The sequence below is a fragment of the Trichomycterus rosablanca genome, chromosome 18 (assembly GCF_030014385.1).
Source record: "Trichomycterus rosablanca isolate fTriRos1 chromosome 18, fTriRos1.hap1, whole genome shotgun sequence".
Taxonomy (NCBI): Eukaryota; Metazoa; Chordata; class Actinopteri; order Siluriformes; family Trichomycteridae; genus Trichomycterus; species Trichomycterus rosablanca.
Genome location: NC_086005.1, coordinates 2,217,240 through 2,243,110, shown reverse-complemented (window position 1 = coordinate 2,243,110; position 25,871 = coordinate 2,217,240). Strand labels below are relative to the sequence as shown.

The following is a 25,871-nucleotide window of genomic DNA, read 5'->3' as shown; positions in this document are numbered from 1 at the left end:
GTAGTCATAATAAAATAATTTTTGATAATAATAAAACCACTGCAAACTGTTTTGTTGTTTTTTTATTTTTTTATTGAAACATACAATACTAGAGTACACTGAAAACGTAACAAACACTTGGAGTAGACTGGTGGAATGTTTCAGCAGTATCGGATCGGTATGATCTACATGACCAGGTCAGTCAGATCCACCAGATCCTTCTGCATTACAGCATTTTATTTCAAACTACCAGAACACTGTAAAAAAACACCAGAGTAACGGAGGTTCCAGCGCTGACCAGCTTCAGAGTCCTAACGAGGCTTTTAAAAGAGACGCCATATCATCAGGGATGGTGTCCTCTTCACCTGCAGGACAGGAGAACAATAATATAATCTGTTACGCTGTTATTGGACTGGTGTAGAGCACAGCTTTAATGTTACTGGCTACTCCAGTAACTTTTCAGCCACGAAACTCCAGCACAATTACGACTCTAAACATCAGTAAACATCAGCCTCACCTTCCTGAGTAGTGGTGGTCATGTCCTGCTCTAATTTAAGCTTCCTCTGACCAATACGGAGCATGGCGTCCTCTATAGTGTCTTTACTTATCAGCCTGATCACCTTCACCGTCCTGCAAGATAAAAAAAAAACAGAGATTCAGACACAAAAAAACAAATGGAGGAATGCTGTGCAGATTAGTGCCGTTTCTCTGATAAAATCCGCCCCCCTCTGACCTGGTTTGCCCGACCCGGTGGCAGCGGTCCTCGGCCTGTTTGTCGTTGTATGGGTTACAATCGATGTCGTGCAGGATGACCACGTTAGCCGAGGTGAGGTTGATGCCGAGTCCTCCGGCTCTAGTGGACAGCAGGAACACGAAGATGTCGTGGTCCGTGTTGAACTGGTCGATCAGAACGATTCTGGAGCAGCAAGCGGAGGGACAGGATTACGACTCGGGTCTTAAACGTACATTTTAAAGCATAAAATAATGACCAAGCAAGAATGTTGTTCTATATAAAAGTAAAGGGTTAAAATTAGGCCTGAGAAGTCCCACCTGTTACTCATGGGCGTGGATCCGTCTAGTCGGATGTATCTGTGCTTGTGGTGTTTGAGCAGCACCTCTAGGATGTCCAGCATCATGGTGAACTGGCTAAAAAGGGCCACCCGGTCACCCTGAACAACAAACAGTTGGGATGTTTATGTGTACACTTTTATTTTGCCTATAATCCAATCATATGGGCCTAGCGGTTAAGGTACTGGACTAGTAATCAAAAGGTCACTGATTCAAGCCCCATCACTGCCAGGTTGCCACTGTTGGGCCCTTGAGCAAGGCCCTTGACCCTCAATTACTTAGACAAAATACTGTCACAGTACTGTAAGTCACTTTGGATAAAAGCTTCTGCTAAATGCCGAAAACGTAAACGTTCTGAATCTATATAATTAAATTAGTGATTAGATTTCTTTAGTTACATGTATAGGCCTGTATTAAACAGAATGCGCTTAGATTTGGGCTGTTTATCCCATTTTTCATGACACTTCCTCTCAAATTCCATCAAACTGGATGGTAAGTATCTGTGAACTGTGAATCTTTCCATAGTGTTTTAAGTCTAAAGACATTTAGAGACTTGCCCCAAAGCCCCCGTCCACATTGGCGTGTGCTATGGCAGGGTTTTTTCAAGCAACCCAGGCAACACAATCTGGTCCCACTGTGATTTACAAGATGTAACAAAGTCTCCACAAGGGGGCGTTTGCCTACAAGTTTATTTAATTATCATTATTCGGCTCGCGACAACCCCGCGCTGTGGTAACGACTAGGTGCCCCCACCTTTTCTTTGAGCTCGGTCAGAAGGCGTCCGAGATGGTCAAACTTCCCAGAGTCCAGCAGCTGGTCTGTGGTCAGCTGGTGCTGGTGAAGTGCTGAGTACTGCTGGCACAGACGGTGCAGCTCAAAATCCGACATGACTCGCATGTCCTCCTCGATCAGAGCCGGATCTGAGTCCCGGTGACTCGGCTCCTGTAGGGACACAGCAAACCAGAACATTCACGAACGACACATGAACTACGTTAATAATCAATCTTCAGTCGGTTCATCCTGATCAAGGGCGCCATGTGTCCAGCTCCACCCTTAATACACCATAAACAGGGCACCAATCTACTTATTCACACCTTCCAGCAATTTATAACTGTCTAAACACTTTCTGGCATGCTATTTAGAGGTGGGAGGAAACCAGAGTATCCATAAGAAACCCAAAAGTACAAGGGGAGGACGTGCAAAACTACTTACAGAAGAACCTGGTGCTGTGAGGCACACATTTTATATCAAAGTATTAAATATATTATAGTGACCTGTTACAGAGCGCTACTACATGTAGAAACCGATTGACAAAATGATAAATCTGAAATACAACCCGCTGATATTCTTGTATAGGTGTATTACGTATAAATAAGGTCCTACATCATTTACGGCCGTGAAAATCGCATCTTGGACTGTGAAATGTTTTGGCCCCCCCAGGTGGCGCAGCAAGATATTCCACTAGCACACCAGCGCGGAGATTCTGAACTCCTCGGTTCAAAACTCGGTGTTGCCACCGGTCGGCTGGGCGCCATCTGGCGGGCATAATTGGCAGCGCCTGCAGCAGATACTTATTGGCCACCGCAGGTCTGCAGGGTGGGGACCGGACTACGTGTGGGTGGGTGGGTGGGTCTGTCTTCATACGCTGTGTGAGGACCCTGATTGGCGGAAGAGACGCCTGTGCAGAATGCAGGGGCGAGAAGAGGAGGGCTGTACACGTGTTGGAAGAGGCGTGTACAGCGACGTGCTCTCCTCGGATGCAATCTGGTATCTCTCAGTAGCGGAATACAAATTGAGTCGCTAAATCGGGAGGAAAATGTGCCTCACGTTTACTGGTTAATTTGCACTATGAGGCGTCCTAGCAATCCTACGGCAATTCAGTTAGCAATCGCTTAGTCAAGACGTCCAAGATGTGAAAGTGTAAAGCAGATAAAAACACAAAAACTAATAACCAATTCTTGCGACGCGGGAAGGGTCCAAAATCATTTTTGTATTTGAGACAGAACATGAAGTCTTGCACCGCTGGATGTTCTAGGTTTACATTCAACTATTTAAGTAGCTGTGCTGTGTATTGTAGCTTGTATTGTAGAGTGTAATTTAATGAGAATTTCTTTAGCACACATCTCAGAAATGTTTAGAGAATATAAACCCAGTAGATCTCTTAGATCCATGGACTCAGGTCAGCTAGTTGAGCCCAGAGTCCAAACTAAACATGGTGAAGCAGCATTTAGCTGTTGGGCTGCATATAACTGGAACAGACTGCCAGGAGATATTAGATGTTCCTCAAATGTAGAAATCTTTAAATCCAGGTTAAAAACTTTTCTTAGCAAATAGCAAAAATATTTTCTTTTAATTTTTCATGTTCTTAATTTTTTATCTCTCTTGTTTGAATTTCATGTTTTCTTAATTGTAACTAAATGTTTGCAAGAAGTCTTTCTGAGGTTCTAGATCTCAGGAATGTTTTAATGCTTTTAATTCATTTTTTCCTTATGTAAAGCACTTTGAATTGCCACTGTGTATGAAAGGTGCTATACAAATAAACTTGCCTTGCCTTTAAAAATACATAAAATCTGTGAAATTAAGCTAATTGTCCCGTGAATTTAGTACAGCCCTGATTCTAACGCATTCATGGGCACGTATCCAGACCTTGAGCATGAGTTTGCTCATAGTGGACAGTCGCTTGCCGGTGTAGTACTGCCGGTGCAGAAGAGGGTGATTGGCCATCTTCCTTAGCTGCATCATCACGTTGGTCAGTTCTCGTTCTGTACAGAGAGGACAGATGGGTCGTTAGTCTATAATAATAATAATATTAATAATAATAAGAATAGACCTATAGTACATAAATATGTGTCACAAACTGCAACTATAGAACCCCTGACTATTACTCTAGCATTCAAAGTCAGTGTGTAAATGTGTGTGTGTCCTGTGATAAACTGGCGACCTGTCCAATGAATCAGACCCACCGTAATCCTGACCAGGATAAAGCAGAGGTAAAAAATACAGCAGCATCATCATCATTAGTGTTAGTCCCACTTACTCTCCGTGCTGCTGGAGCTCTTTAGTTTGCTGAACAGGTCGCTGTAAAGCTGCTGCTGCTTCTCGCTCATGGCGCAGAATTCAGTCTGCTCCTCTTTAGCAGGAAGCTGCTTCAGGACCTGCGAGAACAGCACAATCACTGACTGATCCATCACAACATAAACAGTGAGAGAAGTTCAGCTAATCTCCCCCTTTTTCCCGGATTTTTACACGCCCCCTCCGACAGGTGTCCAAACTACAGCCGCTTCTTATCACCTGACGGGGTTGGGTTCCTATACAGATACACACATATACGTATCACATACAGAGAGCCACGCTAAGCTTTATGTGACCCCATCCTTCTAAAACAAAACTTGGACCAGTCCCAAAGGGAAAAGACCCTGACCAATCTTGCCTCCCTCAAACACGGCCAGTTGTGTTAGGCCATGGTCAAATCGGTGGTTCTACTGAGATTTGAACACTCTCCAGTTGTGTGCTAGCACGTAAGACCGCTGCCCACCTGAGCGCTCTGAGTTTTGGTTACAAACAAAGAGGAGGGAGGAGGAGGAATCGGTCGTGTCTAAGAGTCTGAGAGACGCTTAATAGTCTGGATTTAGCTCCGTCTCATTTCCACCTTTCTGGACGCTCAGAGAAGCTTTAAGGGGAAGAAGATTTTCATGTGATGATGATGTGAAAGCAGCGGCGCATCAGTGGCTACTTGAAATTCTTCCTAAATAGAGTAAATAAAGTGCCGAAACTTTTTAAGAACCCTGGTATATCAGACGTTCCACACATTCTGAGAACTAGTGCATTACGCCGCTGGAGCTGCGGCGTACCTCACTCTTGACCCGCCGCAGGATGAAGGGTTTCATGATGAGCTTGGCATGAGCGATCCGGTCCTTTTCAAAGCTGCTCTGCTCCTCGGAGGATTTCTGGGGAACGGAGATACGCGCACAAGCACACGTTCAAAAAAAGATGAGCTGGGAATATTTCAGAACTTCAAAGCAGGAGGAGGATTAAAGCCAGACCCGTCTGTAGAACGGTACTCGTCCAGTACTCGTCCAATCTTAGTCTTACATTTACTGATTATTCTCTAAACAAAACCTACCATACAAATGATTTTGTGGGTATACAATTACTAACTGTAGCTCATTTGTTGTTCTGTACACACCACCCTCTGTACCCCATTTATCATTTAAAAAGGACCCCCACAGGACCCACACTGATATTTGGGTGCAATAGTACTAACGTGACAGTGACATAGTAGTAAGTGTAGCAGGTGCAGCAGTGTTGGTGGGATTATTTAAATGCTTCTTTTTTTTTTTACCTTCCTGGCCTCTTTATTAGGAACACACATGCTGTTAGTGCTTGTTGTATTCGGTTTTAAGACTGGACCCAGCAATAACAATGAGGTATTTAAAAATCCTGCCTCCACTGCTGCACCTGATACATTAATACAAAACACTACCAGTGGGGGTGCTACTGGGGTTCCCGTTTTTTGCTTAATGGGGTACAGGGGGCATCCAGGTGTACAAAGCAACAGTGATTGTATACCCATAAAAAGTAATCAATAAACATTAATCATATTAAAAATAATAAAAATAAAATAACAATAACAACAATAATAAAATAATATTAAGTATTAATAATAATAAATAAATGATAATAATAAATACATAATAAATACATAAAATATAAATAATAAATAAATAAAATAATAAAATAAAAATAATAAAAATAATAAAAAAGATATAAAAAATTAAGTAATAATAATAATAATATGATAATAATAATAAAAAAAATTAAATAATAATAATGATAAATAATAATAATAATAATAAATAAATAATAATAAATAAATAATAAATACATAAAATATAAATAATAAAAAAATAACAACATTAAAACAATAAAAATAATAAAATATATAAAAAATTAAGTTGTGTTTTATCGCCATTATAAGCTCTGTATTTAGAGCCATCTCTATGGTAAAAAATTAAGTAATAATAATAATAATAATGATGATAATAAATAATAAATAAATAAATAATAAAAAAATAAAAATAATTAAATAATAATAATGATGATAAATAATAATAAATAAATAATAAAAAAATCAAAACAATTAACACGCTTCAAAGCTGTGAGTAAAATCTCCCAGGGTTCCCTGTGTGGTTTCGTACCATGGAGAACATCTTGGCGATCTGTGAGGTGCTGCTGGAGAACATGTTCGGCATGATGAAGTTCAGCAGAGACATCAGCTCCAGCAGGTTGTTCTGGAGAGGCGTTCCGGTCAGCAGCAGACGGTATTTGGCCTGTGGGCAGGATGCATGCACACACACGCACGCACACACACCACCAGTCAACACTGCTTTCAAAAAGCTTCCCAATTTATTATATTTTTATGGAACATTAAATGACATCCAAAACCCAGTTCTGGCTGGTTTAGACCAGTTCCTGTGTTCTAGCTAAGAAATCCTAACGGTTAATCTTAACGGTGGAATCTTCCACTGTCTAAATAAGGTCACTGATGGAAGTAAATAAACGTGATTATTTTCTTTCTCTCAGTGTCAGCTCGATTTTCTCTTTCTTTTCTACTCATAATTCAGTCTCTGAGGTTTTTCATTAGGGGTTTTTCCACCACAGGACCAGTGTAGAAGCTCTGCAACTCTGGCACAGACCTTCCATTCCATTGCGCTGAATTTACGACTCTATATATCGATTATATAACGTGCAACAATATTTATGAAGCTGCATTAACTCAGGCACTTACATTAACAGCCATGAGGTGGCGATAGCGCAGCGAGCTCATGTTCTTCAGCATGTGGCCCTCATCGAACACCGCGTACTCCAGCCTGAGCTTACGGAACAGGCTCCGGTCACTCGAGTTCCCGATGGTCAGGTTGTACCTGAGAGCAAAAACCACAAACGAATGAGCTTCTCGAGAATATTCCAACGACCAGAAGTATTCGGACTGACGGATCCCGGTCGAGATGAGTGTTTTGACTTAATTACAGGATCTGTTTTAATGAGCAGCCTGTGAGAAACACCTACGCTTCATTAGTCTGAATAATGGAAACCAAGGGGGTCGCTTCACCACAACCTGTCCTGAATCAGCACATTAGCTGAACGTTAACGTTCGCCAGCGTTATTACTGTTGCTCTACAGAGAACCTCACGGCTGGGGGTCCTGCAGTTTACATTAGGAACCTAGATGGGCTCCAGCAGTGCGTACTCATCAGAAGTGTCCTCTATAGGCTCGCACTGATCCTGTCTGTTAGATATTAGATGTAAACGTGGGCTCTTCCATGTTTCTTTTTAATATGATGCATTTTAGACAACGAGTCCATAATACAATATGACCTGTGGTATTTTATTTACTGGCAACCAGTCATTTTTAACTTGGTGAGGGGTGACGGTGCTACCCATCGAGCCACCGTGCAGCCCTCATTTTAAACTCACTCACTCACTTTCTTAACCGCTTATGGCAAGTTCACACTACATGACTTTCCAAGTCGTCAGACCGCTGTACAGTTCACACTACACGACTGGATCTCTTGTAATCGGGAGTCTTTTAGGTCGGTGAGTATTTCACACTACACGACTGATCGGCGATAGGGGGTCTCACACTACACCATCTATCACCAACTGGAATCGCAGGCGAGCTTCTCTGGTCTCCCAAACTACGTTCTGTCTCGAAAACAAACGCGAGAAGTGACGAGGGGTTTAATGATACCACGTCCAAAAATGCACGTCAACAAGTAGCGAGCGATCAAAGTTTGTGCGCTGATGTGCAGCGTAAAATCAAGGAGGAAAAATAGGAGCAGCATGGATTGTTCTATAGTGAGTTGGAGATTAATAAATATTGTTTGCAATGCAGCGTGGGTATTATGTTTTGTAGAGAACGATAAGGTCAGAAATACTGTAAAGCTTGTGTGTGTGCTGATGTATTCTGATATAAACTATATTATGCCCCTGGCCCTTTTTACAACTTCTCCCCTGGTTTCCCCTCACACCGTATCTTGTGTTCTCATTGGCTGTTCGACACCGCACTCATTGCCAGTCGGGCGACTCGGATCCAGATATCTGACAAGCTCGGCGAGCCGCTCGGATCGAGTCGTTGAGTAGTTCACACACAGCAACTGAGAGCCGAGTTCCGATCGCCGAGCAAACGCCGAGTTGCTCCCGAGCCGGCAAATCTAGCGCCGAGCAAAAATCAGGGCAAAAATAGTCTCGTGTGAACCAGGCATAATCCAATCAGGGTTGTGGGGGGGGCCTATCCCAGCTTTTCAATGGACAGAACAGGGACAGAGCAAAAATAAAAACTGGGTGTCACAAAACTTTGCTTTTTAAATAAATAAAATCATAATTCGGGAGCATAAAGGAAGCACCACTTCTCCTCTCTAATACTTACGTCGATACGATGATGTCATAGTCCACCTCTTCGTTCAGGATCTCATAGCGGATGCACTTCCGTTCCTCGACAGAACCTACAGAAATGCAGGAGGATTAGGAACACATCATCCTAAAAAGACATTAAACACCCCGCCTCACGTGCTTACCATAGTAAACCAGCACCTTCAAACTGGGACACCACAGGTTCAGCTCCCGAACCCAGTTATCTGCAGACGCAAAGACAGTCAGAAGTTACAGACGCTCGGTCGGCTCTCCGAGACATCCCGAGCACTAGCAGCTTCACTCACCGAGTGTAGAAGAAGGGACGGTGATGAGGTGCGGCCCCCGGTTTCCCTCCTGATACAGATTAGCCAGGAATGAGATGACCTGGATGGTTTTTCCCAAACCCTGCAAATGACATGACACAGGCATCACCTTTACAGAGATACTTTCTATATTTTTTGTTAGCAAGTCCCTGTTTTACACTCGTATCTCTCTCACTCCGCCGTGTTTGCCTGGCTGAACGCCACGAGAAAGACAAATCTGTTTAAAACTGTTTACAATGAAAAACAAGCTGGAACGAGCCAGTAGGATGAATGCATGTTCTGAATCTGTATGAGCTCAAACGCACCAAATCTCCTCACACCTTTACAGAAATCAGAATATTTACTCAGTCGGAGTGATTTAGCGTCAGAATTGTTAAGCCAACCTTCACTACACCACAAAAAAGTATATGCACACCTAAACACCAGCTTGCTGAACGTCCCATTTCAACACAATGAACAAAACTAGCTCTATCTATCTATCTATCTATCTATCTATCTATCTATATATATTAGGGCTGTCAAATGATTAAAATTTTTAATCACGATTAATCTCAGAAGTTCATATAGTTAATCGCGATTAATCGCATTTTTTTTTTTTTTTTAAAGGAGGTGGTTTTAATGTTATGGCTGATCGGTGTACATACACTAACATACACAAAAACTCATTCACAATCAACACAGTCTTGTTCCCTGGGTTCTGACAACTCATACTAGTCACTATAACAATATTGGATTGTTTTTGCACCTTATTCTCACCTTATTCTACCTGCTGCTATATAAACCCTACACTGCTAACTGGATATCAGAATACGTTTTTATTAGGGCTGTCGAAGTTAACGCGATAATGATAACGCGTTCCAGTGTTGCCAGATTGGGCATTGGGCGGATTTTGTTGGAAAACTATTTAATAGCATTTAAATAACACTTCTGTTTAAAAGAAAATATTCAGTTTTAAGAAGCACCAGCATTGTAGAAGGCTATTCAAAGTAAAGTCAATTTTCAATGCTGATTTGGCTTAATAGTGTTGGTCAGTCTGTATCATATTCTTCAAATGATAAAGTATTGCAAAGGAATATCTTTAAAATTCTTCCTCATAATGTTAAGGTTGCTATATTTTGGTTTTTCACTTGTCAGGGAAAATTAAGAGAGAAAAAATCTTATTATTATCATGAGTGTGATATATATCATTTACTTGATCTGCGTATCACGTTACCACTGTGTGTTGTACGTCACTGAGCTGATATGTGTATCAGGTGAGCAGCGGGTGACGGCGTGTTATGTTTAAGTGTGATGCTCCAAGTTGTGGATTAAGCAATAAAGACAAACATGTTCTCCACATAACTAGTGTCATTTGTATTTCGTGGTTAAGTACAAAACATAACAATGCGGGTCTTCGTGATGTAATTCTACATGGCACTCACTGCCTGTATAGGTACATTTTTCCTGTATAGAATCTGCGTTAACGGCACTATTTTTTTTAAATCGCGTTAAATTGAGATCGCGTTAATGCGTTATTATTGCGTTAACTTCGACAGCCCTAATATATATATATATAAGGCAGATAGATATAGACAGACAGACAGACACAGACTGACAGACAGACAGATAGATAGATACTTTATTTATCCTGAGGGAAATTATTAAATACACACATATTAAATTGATACGTTACAAGAAGTAACATAAAGGGGGCATTAGTGTACAAGTTCATGTCGTGTTTATGTGCCTGTTAAGTTTATTAAATTATTATTATTCTTCCCTGCGACACATTTATTTGACTCACGACCCACCCAAGGGTTGTGACCCAGGGTTTGAAAAACAATGGCCTAGTGGGTAGAGCTTTAGGCTGCCATTCAAAAGGTTAAGAGTTCGAATCCCAGCTCTGCCAATCAGTCGCTGTTGGGCCCTTGAGCAAGGCCCTTAACCTTCTGACCCTGCGCTCTGACCCCAGCTTCCAAACAATCTGGGATATGCGTAACTGTACACGTGTATCTGTATATATGACGAATAAAGGCGTTCTATTCTATTCTAGGATGCACACATCCCAAAAAATTACTTAGGAAAAGGTAATATTGTGTGTGTGTGTGTGTGTGTGTGTGTGTGAAGTCTCACCATCTCATCAGCGAGGATCCCACTGAGCTCGTTTCGGTGAAGCAGGTTCAGCCAGCTGAGGCCGATCAGCTGATACGGTTTCAACTCGAACCTGAACACACACCACAGAAAGCCCAGTGTTTAACATCGTCCAGCAAAGGTCCGTTCAGAACATTTAGGGGTTCTGTTCCAGCCCTGGCACTTTTTGTGCTTTGTCTTTTAATTCCAATTTAGTCATTTCCAAATCCCTACTGCTCTTACATCCTCTGCGTGAGACGTGTGCAGCTGCGGACCACATCTTTTCACTGACCGGCGTCGGATTCTTACAGAGCCTTTACAGAACACCTCGACCGGACAGTAGACGTCGCTGTTGATGCATTGAAATGTTTCCCGACCCAGCTTTTCCTCCCTCGGACACGGCTCATTGTGTCTGTAGAGCGCCCGACCAGTCCGGTGGCACCACTGAGACTTAAACCTGGGTCTCAGAGATGCAGCACCAGCCGAGAACCCACTTTACCAGGCACCAGTTCTACCCTTGCTGCACGCAGACCCCAAACCTGACCGAGGATACCCACATACCATCACGTCGCTGACCGCTTCTTTTCACCTGCCAGTGCCAGAGACAAAGCCTCACACTGCGCACAGACTATCCATCCCTCCTGCAGGCACATCAGCCAGCCAGCAGCCAGCAGTAACGATGACCACCTTCGACCATCCCACCCTCAGACACCCAGGCAGTCAATGGTTTCCAAGATTCCAGCTATGGTGGACTAGCGCGTTAGACCCCTCTCTGCTGCAATAGCACCTCCTACCGTCTGGTCAAGGCATCAACACATAGCTCTATGTAAGAATCCGCCGCCACAGGTCAGAGGAGGTGTGTGCAGGAGAGTTTGCATGGTGTGTTACAGAAATGATTTAAACCCACGCGCTGTTGAGGATGTGCGGCTGAACCATGGAGCCCAGACCCTTCTGCGCCAGTGCTGCCATCTTTTTGGAGATTTCCTCACACCGGACCATGAGCCCTTGGACCACCTCTCGCTCCCTCAGCACCTCGCGACAGCCAGCCAGCAGCTCGGTGGAGAGGCCGTTACCTCGGTGTAAGACGTCATCCTAAAAGAAAAAGGGGGGAGACGTCATATGCAGAGACAGTCCTGTTATTGCTGTTATTCATGTTCCTTTCTTGTTAGCGCGTCCAATTGCCGATCCCCGCTCTGACTGAGGAGAACGAAGCTAACCCACGCCCCCTCCGACACGTGGGCAGCAGCCATATGCAGCATGCATCTTATCACCTACACTTTGACGAGTGCAGTGCAGCTCAGCGTTGTGTACGGAGAGACACACCCTGAGAGCACCCTGTGCAGGCGCCATCAATCAGCCAGCCGAGGTCGTAATTGCATTCGTTATTATAGCTCTGTAGCCTAGTGGTTAAGGTACTGGACCAGTGATCAGAGGGTCGCTGGTTCAAGCCCCACCACTACCAGGTTGCTGCTGTTGGGCCCTTGAGCAAGGCCCTTAACCCTCAATTGCTCAGACTGTATACTGTAACTGTACTGTAAGTCGCTTTGGATAAAGGCGTCTGCTAAATGCTGAAAATGTAAATGTTATGAGAGAGACCCTATCCGGCTTAGTCCCGCCCATATCTGAACAACAGAACAACAATCGTTGTTCACGTGGCTGCTCAGCCCAGCTGGCAGGCAGAGCCGAGATTCAATACGATGTATTCGAGACCCCAGCTCTGGTTCCAGTGTGTTTTTACCGCTGCACCACCTGAGCGGCCCATGTTCCTTTCTTTCACACCACTAAAAATTATAAAAAAGAGCAAATTTATCCTCATTAAAAGTCTATAAATATGGCCCACGTAGCTGAAGGATGGGGAACGCCTGACCTCAATTCCCACAGAAGTAAGGAATCTCTCAGTGCGAAACACCCGTAAACTCCGATATCTCAGACGGCACTGCATCAAGCATCATCGTTCAGCAATAGCTGATATAACCACATGTGCGAAGGATTCATTTGGCAGACCCTTGTCAAGCACTACAATACTTTAAAAAATTTACAAATGCCACTTAAAACACGACAAAACACGACAAAACACGACAAAACATATCTTGGGTTTCTACTGTCTATAATGAAATAAAAATTAAATGTAAGAAAGACTGTTTTTTATTTAAATTTGCATTTTCCACACTGTCCTAACTGTTGTAGATTTGGTTGGATGCTTTGGGTCACTGTCATCTCAGGATGCACCTGACAACAGATTCGGAGAGGCATAGCGAGGGGGGTCTGAATACTTTCTGACTCGACTGTCATCTGAAGAAGGTTCCTGGGAAGCAAAAGCGCTCAACAAGGAATGAAAATTGACGAGGCATGGACGGCTCCTCGTGATCATGACTGCTGGCGTAAGCACGATGCCAGCTTACATTTACTCGTTCATTATTCCAGCCGATGAAAGCACGACGACGCAGATCAGGTCAAATAAAAGACGGAGGAGGAATCGCTCACCAGGTCGCTCCACGTCTGATACGGCCTCAGTTCGATGATCTTCTGAGCTTTTTTCAGGGAGCAGCCGGCGATCATCGCCAGCTCGTCCGCCGTCGCCTTCTGAAAGAAGTCCAGGATCTGGGCTTTGACCTTGGGCAGCTTCTCGTCCACCTCGTCCGAGTCGGAGTCCATGATTAAAGGTCTGGACGATCCCTCGAAGTCGCTGGCGTTGTCCTCCGAGCTGCTGTCCTGCTCTTTGTACGTCGTCGCCTGTCGGCTTCTCTTCGACGTGCCTCTCGTCCCGTTGACTGGAGCGAACGGTTCCGGCTGCGGTGCGGAGGTACTGGGATTTGGGCTCAGATTTGGACTCGGGGGAACAGTCTCTGGTTCGGGAGCAGGAGCGGCTTCGGGTTTATCGCACTCCACCACTGATAAATAAAGCACAGATGATTATTTATTCTCATTTCATTTAAATCAACCAATTTATCAGGAAACACTTGGCACAAGGCAGGAACAAATTGGACAGGGCGCCAATTTTTTGCCAATCATGTCTGTGTAGACGCCCGGCCAGGTGATAGCACCACAGAGATCTCAGTGGTGGTGGTGTAGCGCATTAGATTAGTACACCACCCTAGCACAGATCATTCATTTGACCTGTTAATACTTTGTTAGCCGTGTTAGTGAAGGTCTGCAGTAGAGGTAGAAATACAAATCTGGTAATTGGATATGACTAAATTGGGAGGAAAATTATAGTACAACACACTACACCAAAGTTTTCACACTTCTTTTTAAGAGATCCACATTTTGTCCATGATTTTTTTTACATGACCCAGGCGACATAATGCATCTTGCCCTCTGTATACAAGATAAAACATAAAGCCTCCACAAGGGGGCGCTCACGTACAAGTTTATTTAATTATTATTATTTTTCTCTGCAACCTAAGACCTAGCGCATTGAACCACTGTGCCACCCGAGCATCCCTCCGATCATTTATTTGATTTGTTAATTATTTTCTGAATACTCTGTTAGCTGTGTTAGATACGACCCTCCTCGGTCAGGAGAGAAGGTCTGGTAATCTGGTAATTGGATATGACTAAACTGGGAGGAAAACTGAAGGGAAAAAATGCACTAACAATACAGTATAATATAATCCACTAGTGCACCAGCACGGGGATTCTGAACTCCAATCTCAGCTCTGCTACCGGTCAGCTGGGCGCCCTCTAGCGTCTGTGAGGGAAAAGACAGGACTAAAAAGTGGGCGGGGTCTTCAAACGTTGTGCAAGGGAGAAAATGCATAAATAAAACTGAATTATTTATATATTTATTGTTGTTTTCATTAACAATTTGTTTCATTTCCAGGTATTTTTAATTCACTTCCCCTGTTTGCATTCCTCAAAACACTTTAGACATTAAGGCGTTCAGGTTTTGCGGTGCTTCTAGATTGCTTTTCGTCTCTAGACGGTTCCTGAAGCATCTGCAGAACGAATAGAGGCAGACGTGCGTTTTCTGACAGGTCTCCTGTACGCCGCGTGTGCAGCCGGCCCGTCTTTCAACGCTACACCGGCAACAAGCAAATCTTAATCAAAACTGCACCACGCCACTCGATGACCTGACTCGGGTGCGCTGGGAGCTGAAGCGAAACCAATTTAGCGAGCGGGTTCAACACCTCGGTGCTATTACGGTGAAATACGCTTTTATTAGAGTCCCGGTTCAGAAGGAAACGCTGAAGCAGCAGCTGGGATGCACTGGGAACGCGTTAAGCTTCCAGACAAGCTGCAGTAAACACACCGAACGTTCTGCCGTGTGTTTCTCAGACGCTGCTCAGATTAAAGCTTATCGAGGGAAGGATCTGCCGACTGGGGATTCTGGGAACGTCGTCGGGACGTAATTACTCGTCCTCACCGTGATCGGAGAACATGCGCAGCGTCTCGAGGGCGTCCTCGATGACCCAGCTGTGTTCGTGAAGGACGTCCCTGAGCTCCTGCACAGAGCACAAGCATTAAAATCACACAACATGAGGTATAAAACGTTCACTAGTACAGCGGTATCTTAAAACCCCACGTCAGTTGGTGTCGAGTTTTAAAGGCATTGCGTTTTAAGGTTTTAATCTCATAAGGATGTTTAGGAAACCTGTTAATGCGTCCATGGTCCCGTGGAACTGCATATATTTTAGTCTAATATAAAATAATGAGGTTGTTTTTGACTCTTATACACTGAAAATAACACAAATACAATATAAACACAGTTAAAATCAATAAAAGCTGCACTTTAGCTTTAATTCTTTATTGTTTCCTTATGTTTCTTAATCGTGGAGATGCTTGATCTTGGAATACCGTACTTCGTTCAGTACCGGCGCATTCACATAAGAAGCGACAAAATAGCTTTTCCGCTTTTTTCCACATTAAGTTTTGTTCACCGCATGTGAATGAGCCTTTACTGAACGGAATACGTTTAGGGGACATCGAGTTACGAGGTACCACTGTACTACTAAATCAACCAGTTAACCAAATTTAATTAACAACTGGGTTTAGTTTCACTAGCCACACCCGGGTATGATTACTGCCAGACCTGCTGAACCTAAACATCACTTAAATAGACCTGTGTGGCAATGTAGGGCTAGAAGGTCTAAAGAGATTCAAATATGCTTGGTAAGGCTCTGGGACTGAAGCGAACCACACTGAGAGCCATTCTCCACAAACGAAGAAAACTCCCAGTAGTGGCGGCTTACTACAATTTCACCACGAGCGCACAGACAAATCATCCAGGAGGTCACAAAAGAACCCAGATGAACGTCTGAACATCAGTTGAGGTCAATGTACGAGATTCAACGATAATAAAGGCACCGGGGAAAAAAGCGTCCATGGAAGAGTTGCAAGGTTCTGTTCACTGGGGTTCATTTCAGGACTTTAACTCTAAGTCACTCCAAAATCCTCTGTGTTCCGTTTGGTTTGCAGTAGTTTTCACCTCCCAGTTCTCCCACAGTTTCCATTTTAATGATGGAAGTAAGACCTGCCATTCATTACACACGTGTGTGGGTTCTACAGTAACATCCTGGATGAGCCATAGATGCAGTTTCAAGTTAAATACGAGGGATCTTCAAAAGTTTCCTCACTTTCATATTGTGGTTGTAAGCGGTGAGGGAGGGAGGAGGAGTAATCGGGCGTGTCTGAGAGACTGAGAGACGCTTGTAGTCCTGATTTAGCTCCGTCTGATTTCCACCTTTTTGGATGCTTAAAGAAGCTTTAAGGGGAAGAGGATTTTCATGTGATGATGATGTGAAAGCAGCAGTGCATCAGTTTTTGCTGATGGCATTAAAAAGTTAGTACGACGCTGGAAAAATGTGGGAAGTGGCGATGTAGAAAAGTGACGGAAGTAGTTTTTGAAATTCTTAATAAATTGAGCTCCTCGTAAAATCTTTACCAATGTTCCAAGTCTCAACAAGTTTTTCACTGTGGTTCGCTTAAGTCCCTGAGAATTAGGAACCTTTTTTTCCCCTGAATGTTTTATTGATTACAGAACTGCTGAAGAGTTTCTATTTAATAACTGTTTAAATTCGACATTGCTGCAGTAATAAACTCCTTATCTATGTCCTTATCTGACTGTGTAAAGCTGAGGGACACTAGAGTGGTGGAGACACTCACGTCCTTGTTGAGATGAGGGAAGTTACGCTGCAGTTTCTTCACCATGCTCTCCTGTTCCTTCCAGGTGGGCTCAGGACCTTCGTCTGCCGAATCGTCCGTCTGAGGACAGAACACAACACCTCATGAACCCACTGAGGAGCTGAACCAGCTATTTTAGAACGTCCATTACGCTTTCCTACTCCAAACCTGGACCTCAGCGGTGCTATCAGCCAGCCAGGCATCTAAACAGACATGAGTGGCTATTTACGTTTACATTTTCGGCATTTATCCAAAGCAAATTACTCAAGGGTCCAACAGTGGCAACCTGGCAGTGGTGGGGCTTGACCCAGCAACCTTCTGCTTACTAGTCCGGTACCTTAACCGCAAGCCTACAACTGCCACTTTGATTGAGAGAGGGAAGGTCGAAGCGCTGAAACGGATTGGTGCCCTGTTCAGGTGTGTTCCTGCCTTGTGCCATGTTTCCGGTGGAAAGGGACCCACTGTGACCCTGACCAGGATAAGGCGGTTGATGAAATAAAGTGAAATAAATATCACCTTCAATACAATATTTACACGCCATGCCAAGTTTCCTCATTCTCTCTCTCACCGTGCTAGAATAAGGTGCCACCCCATCTCGCCCCCCAGCCCACTGCTTTACCATGGCTTTATCCTGGTCAGGGTCGTAGTGGGTCCGGTTTCCGGGAATTACTGGACACGATGCAGTAATACACCCCAGACTGGACGCCAATCTATCATGTGGCATCAGACACCAACCCCAGACAAAGCCAATCATGTCTGTATGTACACAGCCGACTAGCTGATAGCACCGCTGGGGATTCGAACCCTGGATCTTGGATCTTTTTCATTTTTAATTCACATACTTTTCTTTTAGCTTCACTCATCAGCTAGTACATGCGCTAGGTAAACAGCTCCTGACCTGAAACACAGAAGCTCTGCTCACCTTTTATAGTTAAAGCCACATTTCTTTCACTTCAGGGATTATTAGTATTCTGGAACAATACCAGGACTTGAATCAGATTTACTCTGGTCTGTTCTCGTAGTAAGTAAGTAAATAAATAAAAATCAAAACCTTAAGAAGCATCTGACACATAAGCTGTGAAGAAAAATGCTTCCCCTTGTCAGACGGGCTTCCCGCACCGGCGCACCAGCGCAGCAGCACTCTGTCTTTCCTCCCTGACGTCATTTCAACAACACAGAGACGAGCAAGTTCATGAATTCCAAAGGACACACTGTCCGTCTTGATCTGCTCGTTTCCCCCCAGCGGTGCGACCCGAACTCCAGACGCCTCTTTCCCTCTTTCCAGAGGACCCACGATGACGGGTAACAAATACGCCGAGCCGGCACCCATCCATCATCTCGGAGAAGACGATTAACCAATAACCCAGCAGCTGACATGTCAGAAAAGCAATAATGTTTCTGTCCTTGAGCTCTTTTCTTGATTCAATTTTACACGCAGGCTCTGTATCGTTACACTGCAGTATGCTAAAACCATCACTCTTAATCCCGGGCTTAGAACCTGGGGGGCGGGGGGTATCTTCCATTTTACAAATGTTACCACTAATACATGGCTGGAGCTGATTTAGCTCTTTAGTAAACATTTTAAATCAATCCATTCATCATTGAATGTCTAGCGCTTGGGTGGCACACCAAAGCTGACATCTCAAACTCACAGGTTCGGCTGGGCACCTGTACAGACACTGAGGGTTCAATATTTCGAATTGCTGTGGACTGAACTGAAGACAAACTACATTTAATAGTTAAAGGTCTGCATGGGACTGATTTTTGTGTTCTATGCTCATCCACAGGTTTTCATCAGCGGTAGCTCAGTAGTTAAGGTACCTGATTAGTATACAAGGTCCCTGAATCAAGCTCCACTACTGCCAGGTTGCCACTGTTGGGCCCTTAAGCAAGGCACTTAACCCTCAATTGCTTGGCTTGTACATGCTCACTACTAGAAGGGCATATTCACACGATAAGCGAAAAAAAAACACAAGACAAAGTGTGAATATAGACAAATCTGTGTGGAATTAGTGTGGAATAAGCGTCAGATCCAGGGTTACAGCTCCACATGTATCTGTGTTAATCTGGATTCTCCTCCCTGTTTCACTTTTAAACTTGTGTTACAGCTCGAGCTTCTGAGAAATTGTAAGAATCAGAATCAGCTTCTCCCAGAGTCTAAAAATGAAGCTTAACGTGGTTTAATGTAGTAAAAGGAGACAGGAGCGACTAAACTTCTCTTCATTATTACTGCTCATAAGTTCTCACTCGCTGTTTTACTACAATAAGTCACGTTAAGCATCGTTTGTACAGCCTGATTCGCTTTTACCGCATCATACCAAACAGTTCGTCTCATTGGGGGAGCTTTAAAAAAGTCAGCAGCAAACTGGGTGAAAATTCAATCAGGTGAACTTTGAGTGCCCTCAGTCTTTTTAGATAAATACATGGCACACCGTGACCACGTCAGATCCGACTTCATGTTCTGTATAAGCAGTTTCATTTCTATACAGACTGAAGCTGCACCAAATCTACGCTTCAAACACTGATGCTGTAAAACGTTCAACTGAATTAAAAAAGCAGGTAAACAAAGTGCAAGTCAGTCCGGGCTACAATACTCACAGCTGAACTCCTAAACCTGCCCACGATGACAGAAGTAAATAAAAAAATTATACATCGTAACATAAACAAATAAAAAAAGAATCACCTCTGACTCGCGCCTCTTCTTGATGTTCTTCTTGCCCTCCTGGGGATCGTCACACATTTCCTCCTGCCTCCTCTTACTTACCGTATCTGAAAATTAAACAACGTTCTGACAGTTTACAGCCTCATTCTCAAAGCAAATCCATCAGTACCAGCAGGGCCGGCCACGCTAAACACGACTAGCTGTTAAACAGTGTGTCCATCAGTTCCATTAATAAAGAAATGATCAAAGGTGCCGCTCAGGTGGCGCAGCGGTAAAAAAGACACGCTGCAACCAGTACGGCAACGAGTACGTGGTATCGAATCTAGCTCTGCTTCACCGGTTCGAGGCTGAGCGGCTGTATGAGCAACGATTGGCCGGTTGCTCAGTTGGGGGGCGGGACAAAGAACCGGATGTGGGTCTCTCTCTGTCAGAGTGCGATTACGAGCTCTGCCGGCTGATCAGAGGCGCCTGCACAGAGATGGGGAAGAGCGCCCTTAGGGTGTGTCTCTCCGCATGCAACGCTAGATGGCGCCAAACTCATCAATGTGTGGGTGGCAAAAATGCATCCGGCTGCTGCCCATGTTTCGGAGGGGATACGGGTTAGCTTCGATCTCCTCGGTCAGGGCGGGGTTCGGCATAGACAGAGAGGAAGCATGATGCAAACTGAATGATTGGATGCGCTAAAGGGGGAGAAAAAGGGGAAAAATTTAAAAATAAATAAATAAATAATCAAAGGTTATGTTCTAGTCCTAGAAAAGACTAGACTTATTGTTCTCAGTGTAACTGTTGTTCCTGCTGTTTACAGGGCACCCGGCAAGCCTCTTCCAGTGACAGCTGGCTTCTTCCTTACTATTTGGTCATTGTGGGACTTTGTGGGACTCACATTTCCAAGTAATTATTAAATTATTATATATTTAAATTGACTGAACAGGCAGGAATGATTAAGAGTTATCGTAATGGCTTTAATTATTCAGACTCGTTAGAGAAATATACGACTACTGACTGTAAACGGAGTGACAGAGATTATTATTACATTTATAGAACGAGCAGATGTAAAAAGGCTTTACGTGAATGAATGCATCAGTACCTCCACTGCCGGATGTCCTCCACGGTTCTGCTTTACTGTCCTGAAAGGTCAATAAAACAAGTTAATTGGAAAACGCTCCGAAAAGCTTTAAAACTGAGCTTCAAAGATTTTACATCAGATGCCCTTCTTGACCCAACCCTCCTCTTTTTCCCCGAGCTTGGGACCGGCCCTGAGAGCGCACTGACAAGCCAGTCATGTCTGTCTAGACGCCCGACCGGCCCGTGATGCAGCTGACATTCAAACCCTGAGATTTATTTTGTTTTTCAGATCTGTTGTGGGGATGAGGCGGCTCATTCGTTCATTTATTTCATTTTCATTATCACTGATTTATCGTGGTATCATCACAGTGGGTCCAGATTCCTCAGAATCACTGGGCGCAAAGCAGTAACACAGACCGGACCGGACACCAATCCATCGTGGACACAGCCCTACCGACTGATAGTACAGATGGGGTTTCAAACCTTGGATTCCAGTGTAATTCACCTAGATAGTTTTCGGTCATAATATTTATTTCAATTTTTTTATTTCTAATACTTATTTTTATTTATTTATAATATTTATTTATTTAGATTTATTTACATGCATTTCTAATATTTATTTATTTCTAATATTTATTTATTTATATTTATTTATAATAGTTATTCATTTATATTTATAATATTTATAATATTTATTTATTTACATTTATTTATTATATATATATATTTTTTTTCATTTCATTTCTAGCTATTTCATTATAAATAGTTATTATTATACTATATTTTTATAGTATACCATTTTAAAAGACACAATATTGAATTAATGTGTGGACAAAACCCATCCTCAGACACAATAAAATGAAAAAACAAACACACACTCACAACAACAAACACAAACACACACAACAAACACACACTCAAAACAACAAACACACACACACACAACAACAACAAACACTCACAAGAACAAACAAACACTAACAACAAACGAACACTGACAACAACACACACACTCACAACAACAAACACAAATAAACACACACAACAAACACACTCACAACAACAAACAAATAAACAAACACACACAACAACAACAAACACACTCACAACAACAAACACAAATAAACAAACACACATAACAACAACAACACACACTCACAACAAACAAACACAATCACACACTTACAACAAACAAACACACACTCACAACAAACACAAATAAACACACACAACAACAAACAAACACACACAACACAATTAAACACAAACACACACACAACCCTTTATAAAATCTCTCTTAAGTTAATTTGCTTAATTAATTTGAATAATTTTGAACTCTGTGTCATTTTATTTTACCCAAACAACACTGGGGACTCCGGGACCCCAATAAACAAGACAGTAAAGGCTCTGTCCCTTATATTTATTGTGTTCTTTATTGTATTTATTGTGAGTCTATTTCACTGTTTTGTATTTGTTTACACTCTTGTTCTGTGCTGCACCCTGGTCCTGTTTTGTCTCAGTGTACCTTCTTTCTATTTAACTGAAATGACACTAAAGCCACCTGAAACTGTTTATTGTTCATTTCTGAGCTGGGAATATTAATCTGAGTGATTATTTTATAAACGCTCTGATTCGGTCTGTAGAGCTGCACCCAAAATCAACGTCACACTCAATAACTAGGGCTTCTAAACTAAACCATCCATGATGCCGATATCTCTGGTCAGACCTGCTCTGTTTTAATAAAAGTGCTGTCAGTGTGTGTGCAGGAGTCCCGGGAGTCATCCAAACATTTTACTGTGACATGTGATGAAGCGTAAAGTGCAGACGCAGCTACAGCGGGTTTATTAAAACACAGCACAGGAAACCTGTCTGGATCTGAGTTACCCAGTCTGGCTTGGTTGGACAGTCAAATATTGCATGATGGGAGGTTTTGTTGTGTGTATTATTCATTTAAGCCCTGCACCTACAAGAACCTTATGGTTCTGAAACGCTTATAAGGCCACAATTATTCTCCAGAACAGTTTTAAATCTGCCACCACGTCTCACTGGTGTTTAAGTCAGAACGTTAGACCTTTATTTTGAACCGCCCAGGGTGAGACTTTAGCTTTGGATTGTTGTCTTGATGCTTAGACAGACTTTGTAGGTTTCACCCAGGCCCTGAAGCAGCAAAGCATCCCAACAGCATCACACCACCAGCAGCATGTGTAACTGTTTGTAATGCTGCTTTACACCCTATAAAATGGGTACCATGTCTCATGAAAAGCCCCACTTTTGACTCAAAACAATATCCCAAATGGCTTGTGTGTCATAAGGGTTTTTCTCTATTTTATTTGATGCATTTTCTCCCATTTTCTTCCAATCTAGTGTAGTTAGTTAGTCTTCCGCTGCTGGGGGATCCCTGATTGCAGTCGAGGAGGGTATATTACTGCTCACGCCTCCTCCGACCCATGCACAGTCCTTAGCGGACCCCTTCTTCACCCATGCATTCTGCACAGGCGCCTCTATATCTGCTAATCAGGGTCCTTACACAGCTTTTTTCTGCCAATTGTGTCCGCTAGATCACCACCAGTCAACTGGTGGCAACGTCGAGTTTCGAACCGAGGAGTTCAGAATCTCGGGGCTGGTGAATCTGGGCGCCCTCATAAATGTACATGAATAGCAGTTTGCCAAGTCAGCAACGGCATCCAAGGAGGGTGTATATTCATTCGCCTGACACACACTCACACAGTCCACCGATCCCTACTTATTCTCCCATTCTTTGGTGGATTTGCACGTGAGTTCGGCTTGGCGTACAGAGAGCCCCATACACCCTGATCTCTGCCCTCCTCCACTTTCTGTACGGGCACCCTGGGCCATTAACTAATGGTGAAATCAAGCAACGTCTGCAGTTCCTTGGATAACCGTCTGGCTTCCTTTGTGACATTTTTGGAATAATTCTGGTAGGTTCGCCACTTTGTGAACAATAAAGTTTGCTTCATTTGAAGATAATGGCTTTTACTGTTATTCACTGGAGTCCTAAAGCTTTAGAATTGGCTTTAAAAGCCTTTCAAAACTATTTTCATCTCTTCTGGAATTATATTCGATTGTGGCATAGTGGGTTGCTTAATGTGTGCATCAGGGTGGAAGTTACCCTATGAGAACCGGATACGATTACTTTTATTGATATCATGAATTTATTTTGGCATGATATTGTGATCAATATTCCCAGTCAGGACCTTTAAACTTTGATACAGTGCAGCAATATGATATCAATCTGCTTACCAGAAATGCATCTGAATACAAAGAACATTGAGGAACTTACTGTCTGCTGCTCCAGGTCTTCCTGATGCTCCATCTTCACCTCGGTTACATCCCCCTCTTCCTCACAATGCAGGATCAAATTCTGAGTCGCATTCTTCTCAGTCTTTCCTGGCCTGGTGTAAACAACAAGCTGAATTTAGATGACTTGCACTAAGATGCTGATTTATTAGGTTTACCAAATATATTAGCCATTGAAAGACACCTATATGCTACATATTTCCTATAATTTTGAGGCTGGACCAGTGCAACTCCCTCCATGCAGGTCTTCCCGTGTCCAGGAACTGATTTAGAAGGCTGCACACTCTTTACTGGCTTCCTGTAGCAGGTTACATTCACTTCCAAACAATGAACTTTGCCTACAAAGCCAAATACGAACCAGTTCTGACCTGCCTTATTGCATTTATTAACCCACAAATCTGGCTTGTCTTGATCTACCCATTAGAACTGAAAAAAAGACAAGCGTGGAGGTTGGAAGTTTAAACTTCCCTGTCTTTTACCATCTTCAATAAATGTGTCCTTAGGGTTTCTGCAGATGTGTCCGTAGACTCTTGTTCTTACTGTACATGTACTTAAGTGAGACTAAAGTGCAGCTGGTGAATTCTGTAAAGGTAAATAACTGGCGTGTGGTGTCTGTCGCTGTGTAGTTGGTACTAGTTTCAACAAACGTAACGCATATCAATCCATCTTCTTACCCCATCGATAACATAGAGCTCCCTGAAATCTCTACATCTGAATCAGAGGACGAATCCACCAGAACGACTTGGTCAGCTCCAGGCCCAGTGGGGCGCTTGGCCTCCGGAGTTTCCGGCACTGTGGTTTCTGTATTTAGAAACATTAGGAAACACAAATGTAAGATAAATAAGAAGCTTAGAGTAATCTCATGTTTTTGGGTACTTCTCCCACCTCCAAAATACATGCAGAATGTGCACAGGCTGCTCTAAACTGATCCTAGATGTGCTACTAAAGGTGAAGTGGCAAGGACAGGCAGCCTGTACAGGATGTATTCATGCCTTGCACCTAGACAGTAGACCCTGATCAGGATGATGATGTTGTATGATGTATCCTTGCTGGAAAAAAAATGGAAATCATTACTGGTTTCTATATGTTTTAGACGCTGTATTTTGGTCATAGTATTCTGCAGAAATCCCTGGGGGTGACAATGTGGCAATAGATGATTTAAGAAATGTTATGTCTTGCACTTAAGATAAAACAATAAAGTGCTTGTTATAAAGACTGCACATAACAACCAACAACCATTTCTATACAATAAATAACACAGACTTTATCATGAATCTTAATGGTAAAAATGTCTAAAGGAAGCCCTCGTTTTTAAAACTAATTGCATTCGTATAATTATTTATAAATGTTGCATTAATTAAGGTATAACTGAACATTCCAACCATGTTAATTGATATTTTATTATCCATGCATGAATATACAAGCCAGCACATGCGATGAAAACGAATAGTTAGCTAGGATAGAAAACCCTAAGGACGTATTCCAATTGCGGCTCAATTGCCTATGCAGTGCACTACATAGAATAAAACCGAAACAAGTCACGTGACCTATGTAGTGCACTTAAAATGAATACTGTGGAGATTTGCAACACAGCCAGACTTTGCCTACCGGTCAGATCCGCGAGAATTTCGGGTTCATCTTTGTTCCTCATGTTCGAGTTGCAGACATTTGGTCCGAATGTTTGCGAAAACAGCAATTAAAAGATCACACACGTTACATTTACTCGCTCGTACCGTACACTCTAAGTTACATCAAGTTGAAGAGCTCCTTCCAGACAGGGTCCACTGAAATGAACCGGTTAGCCTAGCTGGC

The 25,871-nt window shown here is 43.0% G+C and overlaps 1 protein-coding gene across 4 annotated transcripts; it reads right to left on the bottom strand.

Moving 5' to 3' along the window:
* Positions 1 to 49: 49 nt before the first annotated feature.
* Positions 50 to 25,871, bottom strand: smarcad1b (SWI/SNF-related, matrix-associated actin-dependent regulator of chromatin, subfamily a, containing DEAD/H box 1 b). Of its 4 annotated transcripts, none has more exons than XM_063014267.1 (24): positions 25,793 to 25,871; positions 24,945 to 25,108; positions 24,734 to 24,860; positions 24,043 to 24,154; positions 20,764 to 20,803; positions 19,698 to 19,783; positions 16,997 to 17,095; positions 15,258 to 15,336; positions 13,376 to 13,782; positions 11,799 to 11,983; positions 10,895 to 10,985; positions 8,765 to 8,864; positions 8,624 to 8,683; positions 8,476 to 8,551; positions 6,836 to 6,971; positions 6,246 to 6,377; positions 4,899 to 4,994; positions 4,085 to 4,202; positions 3,694 to 3,809; positions 1,801 to 1,989; positions 1,030 to 1,148; positions 713 to 895; positions 497 to 609; positions 50 to 344 (listed from the first exon to the last, which is right to left on the bottom strand). In XM_063014267.1, exons 2-24 carry the CDS (start codon positions 24,955 to 24,957, stop codon positions 283 to 285), a joined length of 2,739 nt encoding a protein of 912 aa, XP_062870337.1. In that variant the 5' UTR covers positions 24,958 to 25,108; positions 25,793 to 25,871; the 3' UTR covers positions 50 to 282. The 4 variants fall into 4 exon arrangements, with proteins under 4 accessions (XP_062870337.1, XP_062870338.1, XP_062870335.1 ...); XM_063014268.1 differs by lacking the exon at positions 25,793 to 25,871 and adding an exon at positions 25,442 to 25,468; XM_063014265.1 differs by lacking the exon at positions 24,945 to 25,108 and having other exon boundaries at positions 25,668 to 25,865.